The sequence below is a fragment of the Neoarius graeffei genome, chromosome 10 (genome assembly GCF_027579695.1).
Source record: "Neoarius graeffei isolate fNeoGra1 chromosome 10, fNeoGra1.pri, whole genome shotgun sequence".
In the NCBI taxonomy this organism is placed as follows: Eukaryota; Metazoa; Chordata; class Actinopteri; order Siluriformes; family Ariidae; genus Neoarius; species Neoarius graeffei.
Genome location: NC_083578.1, coordinates 75,861,915 through 75,884,778, shown reverse-complemented (window position 1 = coordinate 75,884,778; position 22,864 = coordinate 75,861,915). Strand labels below are relative to the sequence as shown.

The 22,864-nt window shown below is 41.0% G+C and overlaps 1 protein-coding gene across 2 annotated transcripts in view; it reads left to right on the top strand.

Annotated features, from left to right (window-relative positions):
• The window catches only part of pip5k1bb (phosphatidylinositol-4-phosphate 5-kinase, type I, beta b), a 117,922-nt gene that overhangs the window by 62,767 nt on the left and 32,291 nt on the right, over positions 1–22,864 (top strand). For both annotated transcript variants that reach the window (XM_060930907.1, XM_060930906.1), the window contains exons 6-7: positions 4,698–4,850; positions 5,606–5,902. In XM_060930907.1, coding sequence (XP_060786890.1) covers positions 4,698–4,850; positions 5,606–5,902 — 450 coding nt within the window. The remainder of the gene's footprint in view (positions 1–4,697; positions 4,851–5,605; positions 5,903–22,864) is intronic.

The window sequence follows — 22,864 nt, the reverse complement described above, 5'->3', positions numbered from 1 at the left end:
AGGTGGGTCATGCAGAAAGACAACAACCCTAAGCACACAAGTCGTTCTACCAAAGAATGGTTAAAGAAGAATAAAGTGAATGTTTTGGAATGGCCAAGTCAAAGTCCTGACCTTAATCCAATGGAAATGTTGTGGAAGGACCTGAAGCGAGCAGTTCATGTGAGGAAACCCACCAACATCCCAGAGTTGAAGCTGTTCTGTACGGAGGAATGGGCTAAAATTCCTCCAAGCCGGTGTGCAGGACTGATCAACAGTTACCGGAAACATTTAGTTGCAGTTATTGCTGCACAAGGGGGTCACACCAGATACTGAAAGCAAAGGTTCACATACTTTTGCCACTCACAGATATGTAATATTGGATCATTTTCCTCAATAAATAAATGACCAAGTATAATATTTTTGTCTCATTTGTTTAACTGGGTTCTCTTTATCTACTTTTAGGACTTGTGTGAAAATCTAATGACGTTTTAGGTCATATTTATGCAGAAATGTCGAAAATTCTAAATGGTTCACAAACTTTCAAGCACCACTGTAACTAAAAATGACAACTTGGCTGTTTTTCGGAAATCACTAGTACAGGTTGTGATGTCACATACAATGCAAACAACCTCCTTACCACTTACTTAAACCAATCTTTATTTCATTTTTATTAATAATAATAATAATAATAATAATAATAATAGGGGTGGCACGGTGGTGTAGTGGTTAGCTCTGTCGCCTCACAGCAAGAAGGTCCGGGTTCGAGCCCCGTGGCCGGCGAGGGCCTTTCTGTGCGGAGTTTGCATGTTCTCCCCGTGTCCGCGTGGGTTTCCTCCGGGTGCTCCAGTTTCCCCCACAGTCCAAAGACATGCAGGTTAGGTTAACTGGTGACTCTAAATTGACCGTAGGTGTGAATGTGAGTGTGAATGGTTGTCTGTGTCTATGTGTCAGCCCTGTGATGACCTGGCGACTTGTCCAGGGTGTACCCCGCCTTTCGCCCGTAGTCAGCTGGGATAGGCTCCAGCTTGCCTGCGACCCTGTAGGACAGGATAAAGCGGCTAGAGATAATGAGATGAGATGAGAATGAGATAATAATAATAAATCTATATAGCAAGCTAGGCTTGTTAGTTATTTGATACTAGCTAAATACTAAAAAGAGTGTTGTTCTGGTTACAGTGTGTGCATTATGTTAGATTTATGGCATTTGGCAGACATACATTTATCTCATTTGTACAAATGCACAATTGAGGGTTAAAGTTGAACTGAAGTCATTTTTAAACTTGCTTTATTTCTTAATTAACGCGTTATTCAATGACGTTTTCGGTTTTAGTAACCTTATATTGTGACTTGTATTGGCAACTAATTGCTATTAAATATTATACTTATCGGCCTGTTCGGTTTTTTAGCCGTGTTGAATTTAGTTAGTTTGGTCCACGGCAGGCGTCGCTTATCCGCACGATCTTGTGCGAGACTTCGAAACATGAAATGTCAGCCAGGTGTCCGTGCCGCCGTTTTGAAAACTGTTTTCCAAACGAAATATTGCACAAAAAAGAGTTTAAATGACGATTACTGCCTACTTTTTTCAAACTTTCCTGATTGCGATCAAAACAAACAAAACTTCCGGCTTGATTACGTCAGCATTCGAAAGAGGGCGCGCACGTTTTTTGACAACGTTGGCAGATGTTGGTCCCTTTGATTTCCGCTGTATGTTTTACTTCCATCCGACGATGTCTCGCACAGGTCTCAACGAATCTCATTTACGGCCATTGCTTTGACATATGGACTGATATGTTACAGAGCATATTTCAAACACTCATAACTTGCTATAGCAGTGACAAAACACCTATCAAAAATGCATTCCGATATTTAATAAAATGAGATAAATAGAATTTTGTTAATAAAAAATTTGCCTTCAGTTCTCCTTTAAGGGCCTTGCTCAAGGGCCCAGCAGTGAGAGCTTGGGATTTGAGTTCATGACCTTCTGATCAGACCTGCCTGATCCATCTTGTTGCCCCACTTCTGGCTGGAGTTCTCATCACTTCACTCCTGCAAGTATGGCCCCATATGTACAGCCCCTGATCCATCCTGGTGCCCTGTTTCTGGCTGGAGTTCTCATCACATTGCTCCTGTGGAGAACAGCCCCATATGGACAGTCTAAAGATACACTTAGAAGGCGGCTCTGGACACTTACAGTTTTGCTACGATGGCTGAGGACTACGATTGACATGATCACTTTAGGACTGCAGTTTTCATGACCGGTTTTATACTCAAGTCTCCATCAATGAACAGTTTATAACTTCAACAAAACAGACTTCATGTTAAAACTATAATGAATTTCCTGGTTACACAATTGCACATTTTGACCATATAGGACACACTTGTAGAAGCAAGTTATTTTTAATTAGATTCACTTTATTCATCCCACATCGGGGAAATTCACGTGTTACAGTAGCAAGAAAATGTCAAACAGATAACAAATAAAACTGAAATAAAAATTAGACAAACGAAGGATTAAATACAGAGGGCTATTTGCATTATCTACCGTGAAAAAGTATAGAAAAATTGCCTTATTGAGAGGCTCGGAAAAATTGCACATTATAAGTAGACTCTGTATATATACACACATATATACATGAATAATAAATCTCATCTCATTATCTCTAGCCGCTTTATCCTTCTACAGGGTCGCAGGCAAGCTGGAGCCTATCCCAGCTGACTACGGGCGAAAGGCGGGGTACACCCTGGACAAGTCACCAAGTCATCACAGGGCTGACACATAGACACAGACAACCATTCACACTCACATTCACACCTACGGTCAATTTAGAGTCACCAGTTAACCTAACCTGCATGTCTTTGGACTGTGGGGGAAACCGGAGCACCCGGAGGAAACCCACGCGGACACGGGGAGAACATGCAAACTCCGCACAGAAAGGCCCTCGCCGTCCACAGGGCTCGAACCCGGACCTTCTTGCTGTGAGGCGACAGCGCTGACCACTACACCACTGTGCCACCCCACGTGAGACGACCTTTTTTCCCCCCAATATCTGCACAACATATGTTCTGGGTGGCACTTTTGGTCAAATTCACTCCTTGGAAAGCTACAGACTTGAGTCAGAAATATTGGTGAATGAACAATTTTTGAAAGAATTCTACTAAAATACACATTTCGCTTCAACTTTTTTGATTGAATCCCTCAGCAAGTGCCTTTAGACTTTCGTTTTAAGTTTAGAGTAAACAGGTTTTCAGTTCTTTTCACAGCACAGAAACACTTAAAATTGTTATCCATGAGAGATTAGATTGAAATGCACTAGAGTATTCCTTGAAGCACACACACACACATTGACTTGCAACAGATCCAAATGCAAATGCCTTTGTGTTTGTGCTCCAGGCATAACCTCACTGCTCATTTTCATTAACCAGACACTGTGCATGTGTTTGCTTCGCTTTCTCCCTCTGTGTGTGTGTGTGTGTGTGTGTGTGTGTGTGTGTGTGTGTGTGTGTGTGTGTGTGTGTGTGTGCATGGAGATTGTGGTATAAAGTTTGTTCAGGAGTTTCATTAACCAGACTTTGTGTTTCTGGGTGGCAGTGTTCTGGAGTTTGTTCAGTTTTTCATTCTGATCACCACAATAACATGCTTGTGTGTGGTGTTTTGTACCATCTCGACACAAAACAACACCACACAAAATATTTCCATTTTACAATCCTCACTAAAACCTAGTCAAACGAGCCTATGTTTGCAATACTGTGTGACTGAGGATTGAAATGTAGACGTCTACCTTTCTGTAACCCATATAACACTCACATTATGGCACAGACTTGTTGCTTTGTTATCTGTTTCCAAGTGGGCGAGGTTTGACTGGTTTGTTGTTAAAAATAGCAAGATGGGATATTTGAAATGAGATATTCTGTCTGTCTTCTTGTTGTCTGGACTTCCTGGTTTTGTTGGTTTCAGTTTGAAAGCTTGCGATATTTACATAGACATTTAATAAGGGTGTAACGACTGGAGGATTGATCCATGACTTCCTTGTACACAGTTTCCTCTTTTCCACCAACAGGGAACGGGTTCCGTTTTGGTTTGCACACCAAATTTTGAAACGTTCGGCACATTTTGACCAAAAATAAATCAGTTTGGAACCTGAGAAGTTGATAGCTGGATTTTCCAGAGCAAACCGTGATGACATCACTGGGCGTGTCATTAATTTGAATTTGGAAAGGAAGCAGAGTGGCGCAATGAAGAATACAATGGAAAAGGATACATCTTCAGAAAAAAAAAATGGAATGAAAACAAATATCTGTAATAACAGCGCAAAAGCTCGCAGGTAATCAATGCAATCCGCCATCTTGCTACAACTGTTTACTTCCACTTTGCATTGTGTAACGATCTCCGTTCATGACGCGTCCTTGATTTCAGTTTCAATGGTTCTGCTCAAAACTGGTTAAAAACGCAGGCTGGCACCATGCTTCAAAGAATCCTGAACAGAACCAGTTCAAGAACCCATTCCTTGGTGGTTGAAAAGGGGTAACAATGGGCAAAATCTTGTGGACATCTGACCATCACAATCATTGAACATCCAATTCCAGATTTAGTCCCCCATTTGCTGTTATAATAACCTCCACTCCACTCCGCTCAACTCCACACATGTTGTTTGGACGTGGCACAGCGCAGGTTTTGATACAATATGAATCTGACCTCATTTCTCCTTCCTCTCATACAGTATTCAATCTGCAAGGAGCCCCTGATCGAGCTGTCCAACCCCGGGGCCAGTGGCTCGCTCTTCTACCTGACCAGCGATGATGAGTTCATCATCAAAACCTTGCAGCACAAGGAGGCTGAGTTTCTGCAGAAACTGCTGCCAGGCTATTACATGGTGAGTCCCGATAATTTCTCAGAGCTCCACTCGTTCTTTCACTCCACACAGGTTTCCTTGCTTTCCTCTTCTCCTCTCAGCTCCTAATAAGGGCTGGGTGCATGAATGCTGTGAGGACATGCCTCCAGCAAAACAACACTGGGGCTTGTGGAGGAGAGGGAGTTCATCACAACCACAAGATTGGACCTATTTTAGAAATCTTGCTTTTTTTTTTTAAGCTCTGGCAATGCATTCTTTTGACTTGCAAACACAAAGTCTGCGTATTGTACGTGCAGATTGTTTTATTGTATTTATTATGTTGTGATTAATTTTGTCATTTACCTCAATGGTAAAGAAACTACTCATTACAACTGTATACCTTGTTACATTACATGTGACTATAAATGGTTAAAAGTATAACCTGTCATTCATTAATAAATGAAAGTTGTGATCATTTAGACATGCTGATATTGGAAAATAATCAACTTCATGGTGGTACCAGTGACTCCGCTTGACATCAGGCTGCGTCACACCAGCCCACTGATGATTACTTTCCAATAACAGCACACCCTGTTATGTTTATTCTGTACTTACATGGCAGGACAAGCATTACCCTGAACACTCAGTCTTAACTTTATCATACTAATGGGAAACTAGGCCCTTTTTTTAGTATAATTAAGTATGAATTAACCAAGAATCATCTGATCCAAATTAACCAAGATTTCATAAACCACATGCAGTCTGAATCTCTTTCTTATGTTCCTCGATTTGCACAGAACCTCAACCAGAACCCCAGGACACTCTTGCCAAAGTTCTATGGTCTCTACTGCATGCAGTCGGGTGGAATGAACATCCGCGTGGTTGTTATGAACAACGTCCTGCCCCGCTCGTTAAAAATGCACTACAAATATGATCTCAAAGGTTCCACGTACAAGCGGCGGGCCTCTCGAAAAGAGCGTGAGAAGTCCTGTCCCACTTACAAGGACCTGGACTTTCAGGACATGCACGAAGGCCTGTACTTTGACACAGAGACATATAACGCTTTGATGAAGACCCTACAGCGTGACTGTCGGGTAAGTTCTCACCACGACACTGTTTACAACAGGACCTAGTCTCAATTTATACAACCCCGATTCCAAAAAAGTTGGGACAAAGTACAAATTGTAAATAAAAACAGAATGCAATAATTTACAAATCTCAAAAACTGATATTGTATTCACAATAGAACATAGACAATATATCAAATGTCGAAAGTGAGACATTTTGAAATTTCATGCCAAATATTGGCTCATTTGAAATTTCATGACAGCAACACATCTCAAAAAAGTTGGGACAGGAGCAATCAGAGGCTGGAAAAGTTAAAGGTACAAAAAAGGAACAGCTGGAGGACCAAATTGCAACTCATTAGGTCAATTGGCAATAGGTCATTAACATGACTGGGTATAAAAAGAGCATCTTGGAGTGGCAGCGGCTCTCAGAAGTAAAGATGGGAAGAGGATCATCAATCCCCCTAATTCTGCGCCGACAAATAGTGGAGCAATATCAGAAAGGAGTTCGACAGTGTAAAATTGCAAAGAGTTTGAACATATCATCATCTACAGTGCATAATATCATCAAAAGATTCAGAGAATCTGGAAGAATCTCTGTGCGTAAGGGTCAAGGCCGGAAAACCATACTGGGTGCCCGTGATCTTCGGGCCCTTAGACGGCACTGCATCACATACAGGCATGCTTCTGTATTGGAAATCACAAAATGGGCTCAGGAATATTTCCAGAGAACATTATCTGTGAACACAATTCACCGTGCCAGCCGCCGTTGCCAGCTAAAACTCTATAGTTCAAAGAAGAAGCCGTATCTAAACATGATCCAGAAGCGCAGACGTCTTCTCTGGGCCAAGGCTCATTTAAAATGGACTGTGGCAAAGTGGAAAACTGTTCTGTGGTCAAACGAATCAAAATTTGAAGTTCTTTATGGAAATCAGGGACGCCATGTCATTCGGACTAAAGAGGAGAAGGATGACCCAAGTTGTTATCAGCGCTCAGTTCAGAAGCCTGCATCTCTGATGGTATGGGGTTGCATTAGTGCGTGTGGCATGGGCAGCTTACACATCTGGAAAGACACCATCAATGCTGAAAGGTATATCCAGGTTCCAGAGCAACATATGCTCCCATCCAGACGACGTCTCTTTCAGGGAAGACCTTGCATTTTCCAACATGACAATGCCAAACCACATACTGCATCAATTACAGCATCATGGCTGCGTAGAAGAAGGGTCCGGGTACTGAACTGGCCAGCCTGCAGTCCAGATCTTTCACCCATAGAAAACATTTGCCGCATCATAAAACAGAAGATACGACAAAAAAGACCTAAGACAGTTGAGCAACTAGAATCCTACATTAGACAAGAATGGGTTAACATTCCTATCCCTAAACTTGAGTAACTTGTCTCCTCAGTCCCCAGACGTTTACAGACTGTTGTAAAGAGAAAAGGGGATGTCTCACAGTGGTAAACATGGCCTTGTCCCAACTTTTTTGAGATGTGTTGTTGTCATGAAATTTAAAATCACCTAATTTTTCTCATTAAATGATACATTTTCTCAGTTTCAACATTTGATATGTCATCTATGTTCTATTCTGAATAAAATACAGAATTTTGAAACTTCCACATCATTGCATTCCGTTTTTATTTACAATTTGTACTTTGTCCCAACTTTTTTGGAATTGGGGTTGTAGGTGATAACAATATCACTAGGAGTAGCAGAACCATCCTGTTAGAATCAGCCTTCTTCCTGAGGGGTATTGGTCTTTTCTGAACCATTATCACAAAAATTAGGCACTGATTGAATGGGGGATTTTGTGAAATTTGGAATTCTGTCATAAAATTAGGTGTTGGTTAAATGAAACCCAGCGTCAGGCACTAATCACTGTTATTTCTACTTACTGTGTCCAACAGGAGTTGACCCAAACAACGTCTGTCCTCTTCCAAAGTTCGTTATAATCCTAAGTTCAGACACCATATTAAGGTTTATATAACGATTAAGTGCTGACTTGTATGCATAACGTAATTCATAATAATAATCATAATCATAATGATGATGAGACTGATGCAGGGCACAGCTTGTTATTTTACTAGCTTTTTTTTTTTTTTTAAACCAAGTGGTAAGAGGTAAAATTGACCCAGAAACCCAGATCTGAAAGTATGTTATGTAAGTTTGGTTTTTCAGATGAACATAATGTGTAGCCTCTCCATCTTTCCTTTTTCCAGGTGTGAAAACAGCAAGGGCTTTTCTTTACTTGCTATTTTATAACTCTTTAATGGCAGACTGCCCACAATGGGTTTACAAAAAGTGCATTAGGCCAATATTTTTAAGTGAATGCTGCATTTATTTGCTCAGTTTTTAATCTGTGAGAGTTTCACAGATTCTGCACTTGCTAGCAGGTGTATTTATGTGTTGGTTTCACTAGAAATCTTTTTCACTCACTTACATTTCTCACGTTTAATTGACTGCAACTAGATTATACCCCCAACCGTGAGCTGACCTAGTGGTTAGCGTGTCCGCTTCCTGACCGGGAGATCGCGAGTTCTACTTGCAGTTGGGTCATACCAAAGACCATCATAAAAATAGTACCTACTGCCATCTGGCAAGGCACGCTACAATATAGATGTGAGTAGGGAGTCAAACTCTCACGGTTACCAGAGGACTAGCCCCCCACTGTAACCCTGGCTGTATAATAGACGAGTGGCCGAGGGCTATGGAAACAGAGATCGGTGCCACACCCATGCACCTCAAAGAGCTGGGTAGAGACTGCCTGGGAAGACCAGATCCTGGCATGGGAGGGACTTTGACATTATAACCCTTCTCTATTTAGAGGCAATGCCTTTGATAAATTTGGATTTATGAACCGTCTCATACAGAATAGCACAGTTAACTTGCTTTTTTCTATATGCATTATGATAATGGATAGATGGTCACTAAGCTCACATTGTTCTTTTTAAAATATAAAGATTTTCTCAGTATTTCTGAAAAGCAAATTCAGGGACCATTTATGACAAAAGCCACCGTTTTCAAATATGATTAGAGCATAGACCTCATCTCATCATCTCTAGCCGCTTTATCCTGTTCTACAGGGTCGTAGGCAAGCTGGAGCCTATCCCAGCTGACTACGGGCGAAAGGCGGGGTACACCCTGGACAAGTTGCCAGGTCATCACAGGGCTGATACATAGACAACCATTCACACTCACGGTCAATTTAGAGTCACCAGTTAACCTAACCTGCATGTCTTTGGACTGTGGGGGAAACTGGAGCACCCGGAGGAAACCCACACGGACACGGGGAGAACACGCAAACTCCACACAGAAAGGCCCTCGCCGGCCACGGGGCTCGAACCCGGACCCTCTTGCTGTGAGGCGACAGCACTAACCACTACACCACCGTGCCGCCCCGGAGCATAGACCTAATATTGCAAATTTATTTAAAGGGACATTTTATGAAAAACTCACTTTTTCAGTGTTTGTGTGCATACGTTTTGTTCTCTGGAGTTCCTACCAACCCAAAAATTCTGAAATAATACAACCTAGTCAGTTTCTTTCATTCTGCCTCTTTCAGAAAACATGAGCTTCAACGAGCCATTCAGATTCGGCGCCCTTTTCTCTGTCACAAGCGGAGCTCATTAGCATTAAGCCACACCATCTTCTTAGTATCTCCACTCATGGCTTGAGAACTGCCATTGGGGATGAATATTCATGAAGAAAGTGCTACCTGATTGGCTGGCGGAAGAGGGGACATTATTATTACATTATTATTTAAAGGAACAGGCACTCAAATTGGCTATTTTGAAAAGGGCTGTTTAGACAGGGGGAAAAAGGAGCTGTGGTGCTTTATCCTTGTAGTATTTTGACCAAAGCTTGTCACAGACATTTTACTAAGACCTCAGGGAACTGGGTCAGCTGCTGGAGAGGGGGTATAATATGTTACCTTTAACATTGCTATAGTTATCCATCCATCATCTGTAGCCGCTTATCCTGTTCTACAGGGTCACGGGCAAGCTGGAGCCTATCCCAGCTGACTATGGCAGGGTACACCCTGGATATCACAGGGCTGACACAGAGGCAAACAACCATTCACACTCACGGTCAATTTGGAGCCACCAATTAGCCTAACCTGCATGTCTTTGGACTGTGGGGGAAACCGGAGCACACCTATGTGGACAACATACAAACTCCACACAGAAAGACCCTCGCCGGCCGCTGGGCTCGAACCCAGGGCCTTCTTGCTGTGAGGCGACAGTGCTAATCACTACACCACCGTGCCGCCCTTTGATTGATTGAATGCTTTATTCCGAACAGTAAAGAAGATATAAAAACAAACAAAAAATTAAAATTAAAAATGCAATCATCAAAACATCGTCATAAACAGAATAGCGTAGCCACAAAGCAATAACATAATAATGTTCGGAAAGGATTAGGAAGAAGTAAATAACTTATCAAATCCTAACCCTCTATACCACCGTTAATTAAACGTCACTTTCCACCATAATAAACTATATATACGGTACACAAGAAAGCAAAATAAAAAAAAAACAAAACATACCAACATACCAAGACATACCAACATGGTATAATATCGCCCAAATCAAATCATATATATATACAAATACTTATGCTATGCATATATACACACATACAATACATATATACAGTACATACATATACACATACCTATAACTATACACATCCATACGTACACAGATGCCCATATCATAATTATGCATATTATGCTTATATATTATATACAATATATATATATATATATGAGTGATTCCACGCTTATGGGTACTGCAATGGGGACATGAACTTATTCACCTAAAACCATTTCTTTTTTTACCATCAGGTCACAAAACATGTAATCTTTAATGAATGATATGTTAAAAGATAACTTTAATTTTCTGAGATGTAATAAAAACATATTTATATGCCAAAGTCAAGCCTATGAGTTCCAAAATGATGTCTGTTACATTACTTCTGTTACGATTGTCCATCTCGCGTCTGTTACAAATTAATTACAATCTAGCTATATACCATGTTAATCTTATTGAAAGAATGTGTATGTTTATTCTACTACACGTTTATTAATTATATTTGCTAAAACATCACCTTCCTATGTTTCAAAAAGTAATTCTACATTGTTAAAATTGAGAATATATATGTCCACAACACTTCTGTTACGTTCTGACTTTGGCATATAAATATGTTTTTATTACATCTCAGAAAATTAAAGTTATCTTTTAACATATCATTCATTAAAGATGACATGTTTTGTGACCTGATGGTAAAAAAAAGAAATGGTTTTAGGTGAATTTTTAAAAATAAGTTCATGTCCCCATTTCAGTACCCATAAGCGTGGAATCACTCATATATATACACACACACACACACAAATACTCACTTTTTATATACCCACATATATACACTTCTCATCTCATCTCATTATTTCTAGCCGCTTTATCCTTCTACAGGGTCGCAGGCAAGCTGGAGCCTATCCCAGCTGACTACGGGCGAAAGGCGGGGTACACCCTGGACAAGTCGCCAGGTCATCACAGGGCTGACACATAGACACAGACAACCATTCACACTCACATTCACACCTACGGTCAATTTAGAGTCACCAGTTAACCTAACCTGCATGTCTTTGGACTGTGGGGGAAACCGGAGCACCCGGAGGAAACCCACGCGGACACGGGGAGAACATGCAAACTCCACACAGAAAGGCCCTCGCCGGCCCCGGGGCTCGAACCCAGGACCTTCTTGCTGTGAGGCGACAGCGCTAACCACTACACCACCGTGCCGCCCATATATATACTTATATTATCAATAGCATGTTATTGTAATTCCTCCTCCCTATACCTCATAAAGATCTGTTCCTTATACCTTTTTTTGAACTGGTTTATAGTTGTACATTTCATGAGCTCCACATTCAAACTGTTCCATAGCTTTACTCCACAAATAGAAATACTGAACATTTTTAACGTTGTCCTAGCACTGCGGATTTTAAATTTCAATTTCAATTTCCCCCTAAAATTATAGCACCCCTCTCTATCCGAGAACATTATTTGGATATTCCTTGGTACTTTATAATTCCTTACTTTGTACATTACTAAGGCAGTTTTATATTCTATAATATCCCTGAATTTTAAACATTTTGAATTTAAGAATAGTGAATTAGTATGATCTCGGTAACCAGCACTATGAATTATTCTTATAGCTCTTTTTTGAAGTATATAACTTGCTATAGTTAATGATTTAAAAATATTTCTGATATGCCAAAATGATATCAAAGTTACAATTTCATAACTGTTATGTTAGACTTTGACAGAAAATAGAAGTCAGGATAAATACTGAAATGCTACTGTGAGCTAGTTTGCTAGCATTCGATTCAGTTAGCTAACTTCGCTAATTAGCAAAATCTTGCTTGTACTGTTTTATTCTATTGTTATATAATTCAGTAAACATATGATAACTGAATTTTTTTTTCATGTGTCACTGTAGCAAATGTGACCTGAACTAGCTATGAGGATGTGGTTTATTTTCAAAGACTGTATCCTGGAATATTTAGTGAAGGTGTAGTGTGGCGCTATTTATGTCAGTATATTTCAGTTTATTGTATATTACAGACCGTAGTAAACGATTTTTCAATCTATCTAAATTGTTTACATTAAAATGACATGTTTAGTGTTCCTGGTGTTTGTCTCCATGACGTCATACGTCATGGTGAATAATCTGCTTTTGTTTAAACAGCTCTAGAGAAGTAAAGTGAAACGGAGCAGAAGAATACCTGTTTGTAAAATCCATTGTATTTGTCCTAAAAAAGAAACACCGAATGCAGAAGTCCTGATTCAAACGTTTGTGTCATCCGTACACATGATGTTTATTTCTGATAAGATTGTCACGCTCTTTTTTTTTTTCCCAAGGCAGTAAGATGGATGTCTGCCCTGCCTGTACACCAAAAGGAAAATACTTTCATGCACATTAGTTTATTATTGTGTAACATATTGGAGCATAGAGTCAAGAAGAAGAAAAAGACCTGGCATGGCTTTGTAAAACTTAACATTTCCAAAAGCAGCTACACCCCCAAAACTGAGATCTTGCAGTGATAAGATAGATGACTCACATAGACTTCTGATTGTCATAGAGGCTTATTGGCATTGACAGACTCCAAGTGGCCTGAGGAGCTGCACTATTTGTTCACTTCAGAGAGACAGGGTTCAGGACATGATGGCAATCCAAGTTCCTTAATTATCTGATTAGGGAATGTTTTGGTCATGGCCAAAACAAGACATCCAAAACAGCAAATGCAGTGCTTGAAAATTCTTCATTGTTACATTCCTTTCTATTTTAGACCTTCAGACCGTTGACGTCATACATGATGCAATTTTTTTCCATTAGATAACGTCGCCAAAACAACATTTACAGATAGAGCAATGTTTTCTGTTTGGGGCTGGGTGATTACTGTATTAGTGTTATAATTATGATCCCTTCGCTTGGTTCTTTGGCCTTTGACCTCTTCCACCTTTTCCATTCACAGAAATGCAGTTTAGAGACTAGTTTGGTTTGTAGACATGTCTTAGGCCCTGTCCACACGGCAACGGATTCAGGTGAATCCGATAAAATTTTTTATCGTTTCGGCCTGGCATCCACACGGCACCGGCGTTTTGGGTGCCCCAAAACGATATTTTTTGAGAACGGTTTCCAGAGTGGAAAAATCTGGCAACGGCGCCATTGCGAAGTCGTCTGGATGAGTAGAACGGATTTGTTTACGATGACGTCACAACCACATGACTAGAACAAGTCATCACGCCGGGTAGAAGAAGGGGTTTATGCGCATGCGTCCTACTTCTTCTATTGTTCTGGTGTCTCCGATGGGACCGTCTTACAGCGCACGTAGAGGTGTGGCATGTGTATTGCATCGTTTTCAGCAAGCGTTGCGTTGCCATATGTGCCTGATATTTTACTGATCCGTTGCCTATGTGGACGCGATATTTTTTTTACCCGCTAAAAAAAAAATCTCGTTGCCGTTGTCGTGTGGATGTAGCCTTAATTTGCCCATCCTACGCCATTTGCTGGTAATTTGACAATTATTACTGAGGCTGTGCAAATGGACTTTGAGGAAATATTAACGAAGCAAATTGTTTCACTTTGTATTATTTAATTGTGAAGCGGTACAAAGTAAATATATATATTTTAAAAAATCTAAATAAATCAATATGCATTCCTTAAGAGTAATTGAATGTTTTCTTGTTAATACTTTCAAAACAATTTTATGACTTTAACCTGCTAAACACTGACGACTGGAGGTCCAGACATAGTTTTCTTTTGTGTAATGACATACCTTTTCTTATTTTCTTCAGTTTCGCTTCAGCTACTGAATAATTCATAATAGATACTGAACATGGGCGGGCACGGCGGTGTAGTGGTTAGCACTGTCGCCTCACAGCAAGAAGGTCCTGGGTTTGAGCCCAGCGGCTGACGAGGGCCTTTCTGTATGGAGTTTACGTGTTCTCCCCGTGTCTGCGTGGGTTTCCTCCGGGTGCTCCGGTTTCCCCTGCAGTCCAAAGACATGCAGGTTAGGCTAATTGGAGACTCGAAATTGACCGTAGGTATGAGTGTGAATGATTGTTTGTCTCTGTGTGTCAGCCCTGTCCAGGGTGTACCCCACCCATAGTCAGCTGGGATAGGCTCCAGCTTGCCCACGACCCTGCATAGGATAAGCAGTTACAGATAATGGGTGGATGGATGGAGATAGTGAACATGCTTTAGCCAGATAATAAACTGGAAGCATGACTTCTTGGTTAATATTACATAAGCAATTTTATCAGACTTGTTATCTGACTCATTACAGTGCTTTATAAGGCCTTGCAAAGTGACTTCTTATACTGCAGAGTTAAAACAGGAGATCATTACATAACCAGGTAACTGATTGAACTGCCTCAGTATGTGCCATCATTTTGTGTAACAAAGCAACAGTGTTGAGTAATTGTTCTTCTTCAGCTGATTTGTGAATCTGCTCTTCATGATGCTATGGCCATGTTCCAGAAAAGTCCTCCATCTCTTGTTTATTTACCAATAAACAGGCTTTAAAGCATTTCCTTTCTGAAGGCTTAATGATCATGCCTGTTTTGTTAGCCTCTACAAGTTCCACCCATAATGATCAGTTTCTCTGAAGCCCCCAGTGTTTCACTTTTCTTGGTAAAACTAGTTTTTTTTTCTCTCTGTTTTTCCTGCATGGCCAGGAAGGCACTAACAGGATCAGCACTAATACAAATCACAAGGAGAAGTAGCGTAACGTCCACTGTCCCAACAACTGTGGGAACTTTGTGACTATGTGAAAAAAGCTGGGTAAGGTTTAAAGTGACAGTACTTCCAGCTGCAGTGCAAATCAGTGTGCCCGACATGGAAAAAATAGCTTCAATGAAGCTGTACGGTAGCTCATACCAGCCACTGTTGTTGTGTATGAATTTGAAATCCAATCAATCCTGTAGGAGGAGTAATGATTTTTGTGAAATTGCATATGATCCCTCTGTAGCCACATCCATGGCAGGTGGCGCCACCTGGTGAACAACTCTTGTTGGAATATGTCTTTAGAGTCTTCTGGGTGAGTTTCAGTGAAAACATCCTAGCAGTTTACGAACACTAGTGTTTGGTGTGACGAGTCACCCAAAATTTTCAAACACCCATAAAATGTTACATATGACAGGTGGCGCCACCGTCTTGACAAATTTTATACATACCAACCTGGGGAATATTCCATATGAGTTTGATCGAAATCTGATCACTCCTGTAGGAGGAGTAGCAATTTTTGTGAAATTGCACGTGACCCCTCTGTAGCCTCATCCATGGTAGGTGGCACCACCTGGTGAACAACTCTTGTTGGTATGTCTTTAGAGTCTTCTGGGTGAGTTTCAGTGAAAATGTCCCAGCAGTTTACGAAGAGTAGGGTTTCATTTGATGAGTCACCCCAAAATTTCAGGCGCCCATAAAATCATAAATATGACAGGTGGCGCCACCATCTTGATAACTTTTATGCACACCCACCTGGAGAACACTGTATGTGACTTTGATTGAAATCTGATCAATCCTGTCAGAGGAGTAGCGATTTTTGTAAATTGTGGACAGACGGACGATGGACGACGCGTGGTCGCATAAGCTCATCCGGCCTGGCCTACGGCCTGATGAGCTAAAAAAACCAATGCATTATTTCACAAATAAAAAAATGTATAATCATTGATAGGATAAATTGTTCTATAAGGAATTTTTTATTTAAAATTTATAAAAGGAGTCTCTCGAGTCAATGTTTTGTAACAGTCATTTTCCCAACACATTGGCATCTTCAGGTCAGAGGAGTTTGTGATTTCTCTGTAACATGACAAGCTGCATTTTTTTGTTGTTTGTTTTATCGTCATCAAGAGAAAGAAAAATGAGGGACTGGTATGGGAACGACTGCTTATAGCCGCTATAGCATAAGTGCTAAAAGGAAGTAATTTGTCTCATGGATGTTCCACAACATTAAAGGTAACTATAAACAGATTAAAAAAGTACTAGTCTTTCTTTAATGAATAAAAAATAGAATTGCTGGCAGATTCCTGTGGTATAAGATAACACTTTAAATTCCCAAGGCAAAATTGGAGAACGAGGACATTTCGGACATGCTGTTACTGGAAAATAATCAACAATGAACTAATGGATTACACAATCCTGTCAGTTATTATTTTCCTATGACTGAATGCTTTGTTGTGTTTCATTTTGTTCTAGTTACTGAACAGCATGCTTTGAGATGAATAACTGAATGAGTTCTTATGATTTCCTTCCATATGACTCCTGCAGAAATTGCTTACAGTATGTGGCTTGCTATCACGTTTTCAAACCGACAAACATGGCATTATAAATCATGCACATAATAAACATTCTTAGCCCCAGTGTTAAGACTGACATGTTCATACACAGAGATACTCATTATAGCCCACAGCCATGTTTCCTATGGTGCTGTACATCTCACTTTCAAAGTACTGTAACAGCATGATTATCACACACACTTGGTGTTGCAGTTAAGAGGAACTGTGTTGCTTTGAGGAACTCTTAGCCCAGAATTCTTCTTGTGTAAGCACTGGAAGGTCACACGCTCTTTAGTTCTCATTGTTATGGTTTCCTGTGAGCTGTGAGGTGACGTGTTACTGAGAAGTGTGCGCTAAGCAGAAATCATGCTGTGTCCCTGAGTAAGCATGTCACACTCCTCTTAACAGAAAGCTTCACTGTCACTTGTTTTGTCATTTGTGAATGAATGCATTGTATTGTATGTATGCTGAACTTGGTTGAAAATCTCCTTTTACATGCATGGTATAGGTCATCTGTGGCAAATGTATGTGCATATGAAGAGCAACATTTAACAATTGTTTTAGTATAAATACATAGGTCTCATTCTCATTATCTCTAGCCGCTTTATCCTTCTACAGGGTCGCAGGCAAGCTGGAGCCTATCCCAGCTGACTACGGGCGAAAGGCGGGGTACACCCTGGACAAGTCGCCAGGTCATCACAGGGCCGACACATAGACACAGACAACCATTCACACTCACATTCACACCTACGGTCAATTTAGAGTCACCAGTTAACCTAACCTGCATGTCTTTGGACTGTGGGGGAAACCGGAGCACCCGGAGGAAACCCACGCGGACACGGGGAGAACATGCAAACTTCACACAGAAAGGCCCTCGCCGGCCACGGGGCTCGAACCCGGACCTTCTTGCTGTGAGGCGACAGCGCTAACCACTACACCACCGTGCCACCTAAATACATAGGTGATTCTTTAATTTTTTTTAAAAAATATCGAATTAAAAAATCATTTATTTCAAACTTCAAAAGCGTCACGCAAATGTAATGTGCACGGACTTGTGTCACTTATCTATGCCGACTCACATAAAATACTTTGTTTTGAAATAGATAAAATAAAACACAATTCCACCTTACCTTTGAATAGTTTTAGACCAAACTTTGCAGCATCTTTAGTGCTTTTAGGAGCAGCATTTTCTTTCATAATTTGTAATTCTTCCTCACTTATGGTGATTATTGAGAAATCGTCCGAATTTCTCGACCAATCGGTATGTGCAATTTCCTGTAATTTAGAATGCCTTTATTGTCACTGCACAAATGTACAACGAAATTTAGTTCATCATAGGAGAGCAAAGCCACTGCATACACTACCGTTCAAAAGTTTGGGGTCACTTTGAAATGTCCTTATTTTTGAAAGAAAAGCACTGTTCTTTTCAATGAAGATCAATTTAAACTAATTAGAAATCCACTCTATACATTGCTAATGTGGTAAATGACTATTCTAGCTAAATTCTACTAAATGTCTGGTTTTTGGTGCAATATAGGTGTATAGAGGCTCATTTCCAGCAACTCTCACTCCAGTGTTCTAATGGTACAATGTGTTTGCTCATTGCCTCAGAAGGCTAATGGATGATTAGAAAACCCTTGTACAATCATGTTAGCACAGCTGAAAACAGTTTAGCTCTTTAGAGAAGCTATAAAACTGACCTTCCTTTGAGCAGATTGAGTTTCTGGAGCATCACATTTGTGGGGTCGATTAAATGCTCAAAATGGCCAGAAAAATGTCTTGACTATATTTTCTATTCATTTTACAACTTATGGTGGTAAATAAAAGTGTGACTTTTCATGGAAAACACAAAATTGTCTGGGTGACCCCAAACTTTTGAACGGTAGTGTACGTGTGCACCGCCACTCTTGGGCACTTTAGCCCAAGGCCATCCCATGTCAAAGTGCATATCCTGGACCAATTTAGTGTTTTTTTTAATATGAAAGTATGTCCCTTTACACACTCATCCAGAAGGGTAATTTTGCACAAGGCTATCTGTCTATAGCAGAAAAAAATAAAATAACAAAATGTGTCTGGAAAAATCCCAAGGGAGTCTGGAGCCAGATTCATGACGTCACGTGCGGCTCCGCCAGCAGGCTGCGAGAGCTTGCATGGGTTCAGTGCACAGCCTGTGTAGACCAAGTTTAGCAGCTGGCGATTTTGCATTGAAATATGGACTTGTCGCCTGAGCTTCTAAACCCATGGATTCATGTATCAATGCTCATCTATCTATTGTTACATAAATCATATTTTTTCTAATTACTATTATGTATTTATATATTTCTTCATTTAGAAGAGTACTGGCTACTGTAGGAGAAAGATTTCATAAGCTACACACATGGAATCGGCTAAGCAGGGTTGTATATACATTTAATGTGTTTGACAGGTCCCAAGATCTCAAGCCCTGACACACATATCCCTTGATACATGTGAAGTAAGTGTATTATCGCCCAGCGCTTTCGTGTTATTTACTTTTGTGTGTGTCAATAAATAACATTATCTATGTACCACACAAACACCTAATTTAGAGTATCTCATCTCCTCTAGCCGCTTTATCCTTCTACAGGGTCGCAGGCAAGCTGGAGCCTATCCCAGCTGACTACGGGCGAAAGGTGAGGTACACCCTGCACAAGTCGCCAGGTCATCACAGGGCTGACACATAGACACAGACAACCATTCACACTCACATTCACACCTACGGTCAATTTAGAGTCACCAGTTAACCTAACCTGCATGTCTTTGGACTGTGGGGGAAACCGGAGCACCCGGAGGAAACCCACGTGGACAACATGCAAACTCCGCACAGAAAGGCCCTCGCCGGCCACGGGGCTCGAACCCGGACCTTCTTGCTGTGAGGTGACAGCGCTAACCACTACACCACCGTGCCGCCCTAATTTAGAGTATAGTCTCTCTTATTTCTTACCCTGGCAACAGTCAACTTGTGAATTGCCGATTTTCTTGGTCTTTTTCTCAGCTCTGCTTTGGTCCTCGGCTTTTTCCGGGTGCCTTGCACAAAGTGCTCCCAGTTCTCTCTCATTGTCCGGTCTTTTGGAAAACGATGAGTACTAATCCCATCATGATTGGTGTTGCTACACCCTCCTACAATACATCTGTTAACCATTTTAATAATTACGCGATAACATTGAAGAAATTTGCAGAAAACAACCAGGTCGTTTTCTCATGAACAAACCAACACTGACATGGGATTCAGAAGGAGGCGTCCCGCACGTGACGTCACTAAAATCTATGTTTCCCGGGAAATCCAAATGGCAAGTTTTTTCAGAGGCGGACGAATTCACTTCAAATGGCTTGATTTCAACTGAATTTTTCTGGTATTGCGCAAGGTAAAAAAAATTGCACAAAATGTGACAGATATTTTACCAAAGTTTAATATAAAATAAGAGAATTACATTGATCTTGAGGCGGCATGGTGGTGTAGTGGTTAGCGCTGTCACCTCACAGCAAGAAGGTCCGGGTTCGAGCCCCGTGGCCGGCGAGGGCCTTTCTGTGCGGAGTTTGCATGTTCTCCCCATATCCACGTAGGTTTCCTCCGGGTGCTCCGGTTTCCCCCACAGTCCAAAGACATGCAGGTTAGGTTAACTGGTGACTCTAAATTGACTGTAGGTGTGAATGGTTGTCTGTGTGTCAGCCCTGTGATGACCTGGCGACTTGTCCAGGGTGTACCCCGCCTTTTGCCCGTAATCAGCTGGGATAGGCTCCAGCTTGCCTGTGACCCTGTAGAACAGAATAAAGCAGCTAGAGATAATGAGATGAGACATTGATCTTGCTCCTAAATATACCCAAGATGTGCACTTTAACCTGACTGCATGTCTTTGGACTGTGGGGGAAACCGGAGCAAACCCACACAGACACGGGGAAAACATGCAAACTCCACACAGAAAGGCCCCCGTCGGCCGCTGGGCTTGAACCCAGAACCTTGTTGGTGTGAGGCGACAGTGCTAACCACTACATCACCAAAGACTGTGTATTTATACTAATATTTATTATTCAGTGGTAATGGCACAATGGCAGTGACAATCAGTTGGGTCCTGTGATTATGTAACAAGTAGCTCACATTAGTAGCTTAGTTTATAATTTTTTTAATGATAAATGTGTGAGTGTTGTCAATATAATAAGTGGTAGTAATCCAGGCTTGTCATATTTACTCCACGATCTACTACGACCAAGAATCACCTGGTAAACAGAAAAAGCAAATATGATTGACATAGCAGACAAACCATCAGAGACATTTTCCCATACACTATAAGTAAACATTCAAGGTTACTTTGTGTACATACTTCCTTCAAGCAAAACATTTTAATGACTTTTTCAGTCCTTATCTTGGTCTGAAACCCTTATTGCATCCCACTGTTCAGAAGTCTGTTTTCCTACAGCAATCCAGCACACAGATGAGCTAAGAACCAATCGGTTTGTAGCTTTCGATATTCTGAAGCTTGTGGCCTGAAAAGTGTACAAAAATATCAGATGAAGCATCTGAGACAGAAACTATACAGTATAACAAGAACAAATAACTGATGTTAGTTTAGCATGTTAGCTCAGTTTCCACTGACAATAATGAGTCATGTGAGTGTGACAAGTAGCTATAATGTATGTTTAGCATGTTAGCTTAGTTTTCAATAATGTGAATCATGTGAATAAATCACATTAGTATAGATTTTTAGCCAAGTTTTCACTGATAACTGTATAATTCTATTCATGCTGTCATAGTTAGTTTTGCCGGAGTCCCTGCTTGTGCTCAGTGCAATATGTATACTGTTCCTACTTATTCAGGTGACATGGGGCATACCTAACAACCTGTGTTTTCTCTCCCCCTCCCCCCCAAATCTGTCCCTCTGAGTTACATGTCGGTCCTGGGATCGAGATGCTGACCTCTTCTGCTCCTCGGACCTGCCTGATCCATCCTGGTGCCCTGTGTCTGGTTGGAGCCTCATCACATCGCTCCTGTGGAGGACGGCCCCATGTGGACAGTTGAAAGTCACACCTGGAGGACGCTCTGGACTCTTACAGTAATGCTTTTATGGCTGAGGACTACAGTTAACTTGCTAACTTTAGGACTGCAGTTGTCATGAACAGTTTTGCACTCAAGTTTCCATCAATGAAGAGTTTATAACATCAACGAAACTGACTTTATGTTAAAACCGTTAATGTTATGGTCATGTTGTCTGTTGTTTCCCAAATGAGGATGGGTTCCCTTTTGAGTCTGGTTCCTCTCGAGGTTTCTTCCTCATGGCGTCTGAGGGAGTTTTTCCTTGCCACCATCGCCACAGGCTTCATCATTGGGGATAGATTAGGGATAAAATTAGCTCATATTTTAAGTCGTTCAAATTCTGTAAAGCTGCTTTGCGACAATGTTTATTGTTAAAGGGCATATCATGGGTAAATTCAGGAGCAAGATCAATGTAATTCTCCTATTTTATATTAAATGTTGGTCAAATATCTGTCACATTTTGCATTTTGTGCAATTTTTTTCCCTTGCGCAATACCAGAAAAATTCAGTTGAAATCAAGCCATTTGAGGCGAATTGGTCCGCCTCTGAAAGAACTTGGCGTTTAAATTTCCCGGCAAACATTGATTTTCGTGACGTCATCTGCGGGACGCCTCCCTCTGAATCCTACGTCAGCGCTGGTTTGTTTGTGAGAAAACGACCTGGTGGTTTTCTGCAAATTTCTTCAACGTTATCACGTAATTATTAAAACGGTTAACAGATGTATCGTAGGAGGGTGTAGCAACACCAATCTTGATGGGATTAGTACTCATCGTTTTCCAAAAGGCCGGACAATGAGAGAGAAATGGGAGAAATGGGAGCGCTTGGTTTACACAGGCTGTGCACTGAAACCGTGCAAAGCTCGTGCAGCCTGCTGGCGCTTCCGCAGGTGACGTCACGAATCTGGCTCCAGACTCCCTTGGGATTTTTCCAGACGCGTTTTGTTATTTTATTTTTTTCTGCTGTAGACAGATGGCCTTGTGCAAAATTACCCTTCTGGATGAGTGTGTAAAGGGACATACTTTCATATAAAAAAAAAAAACGAAATTGGTCCAGGATATGCACTTTAAAAGCGCTATACAAATAACTTTACTTGACTTGACTT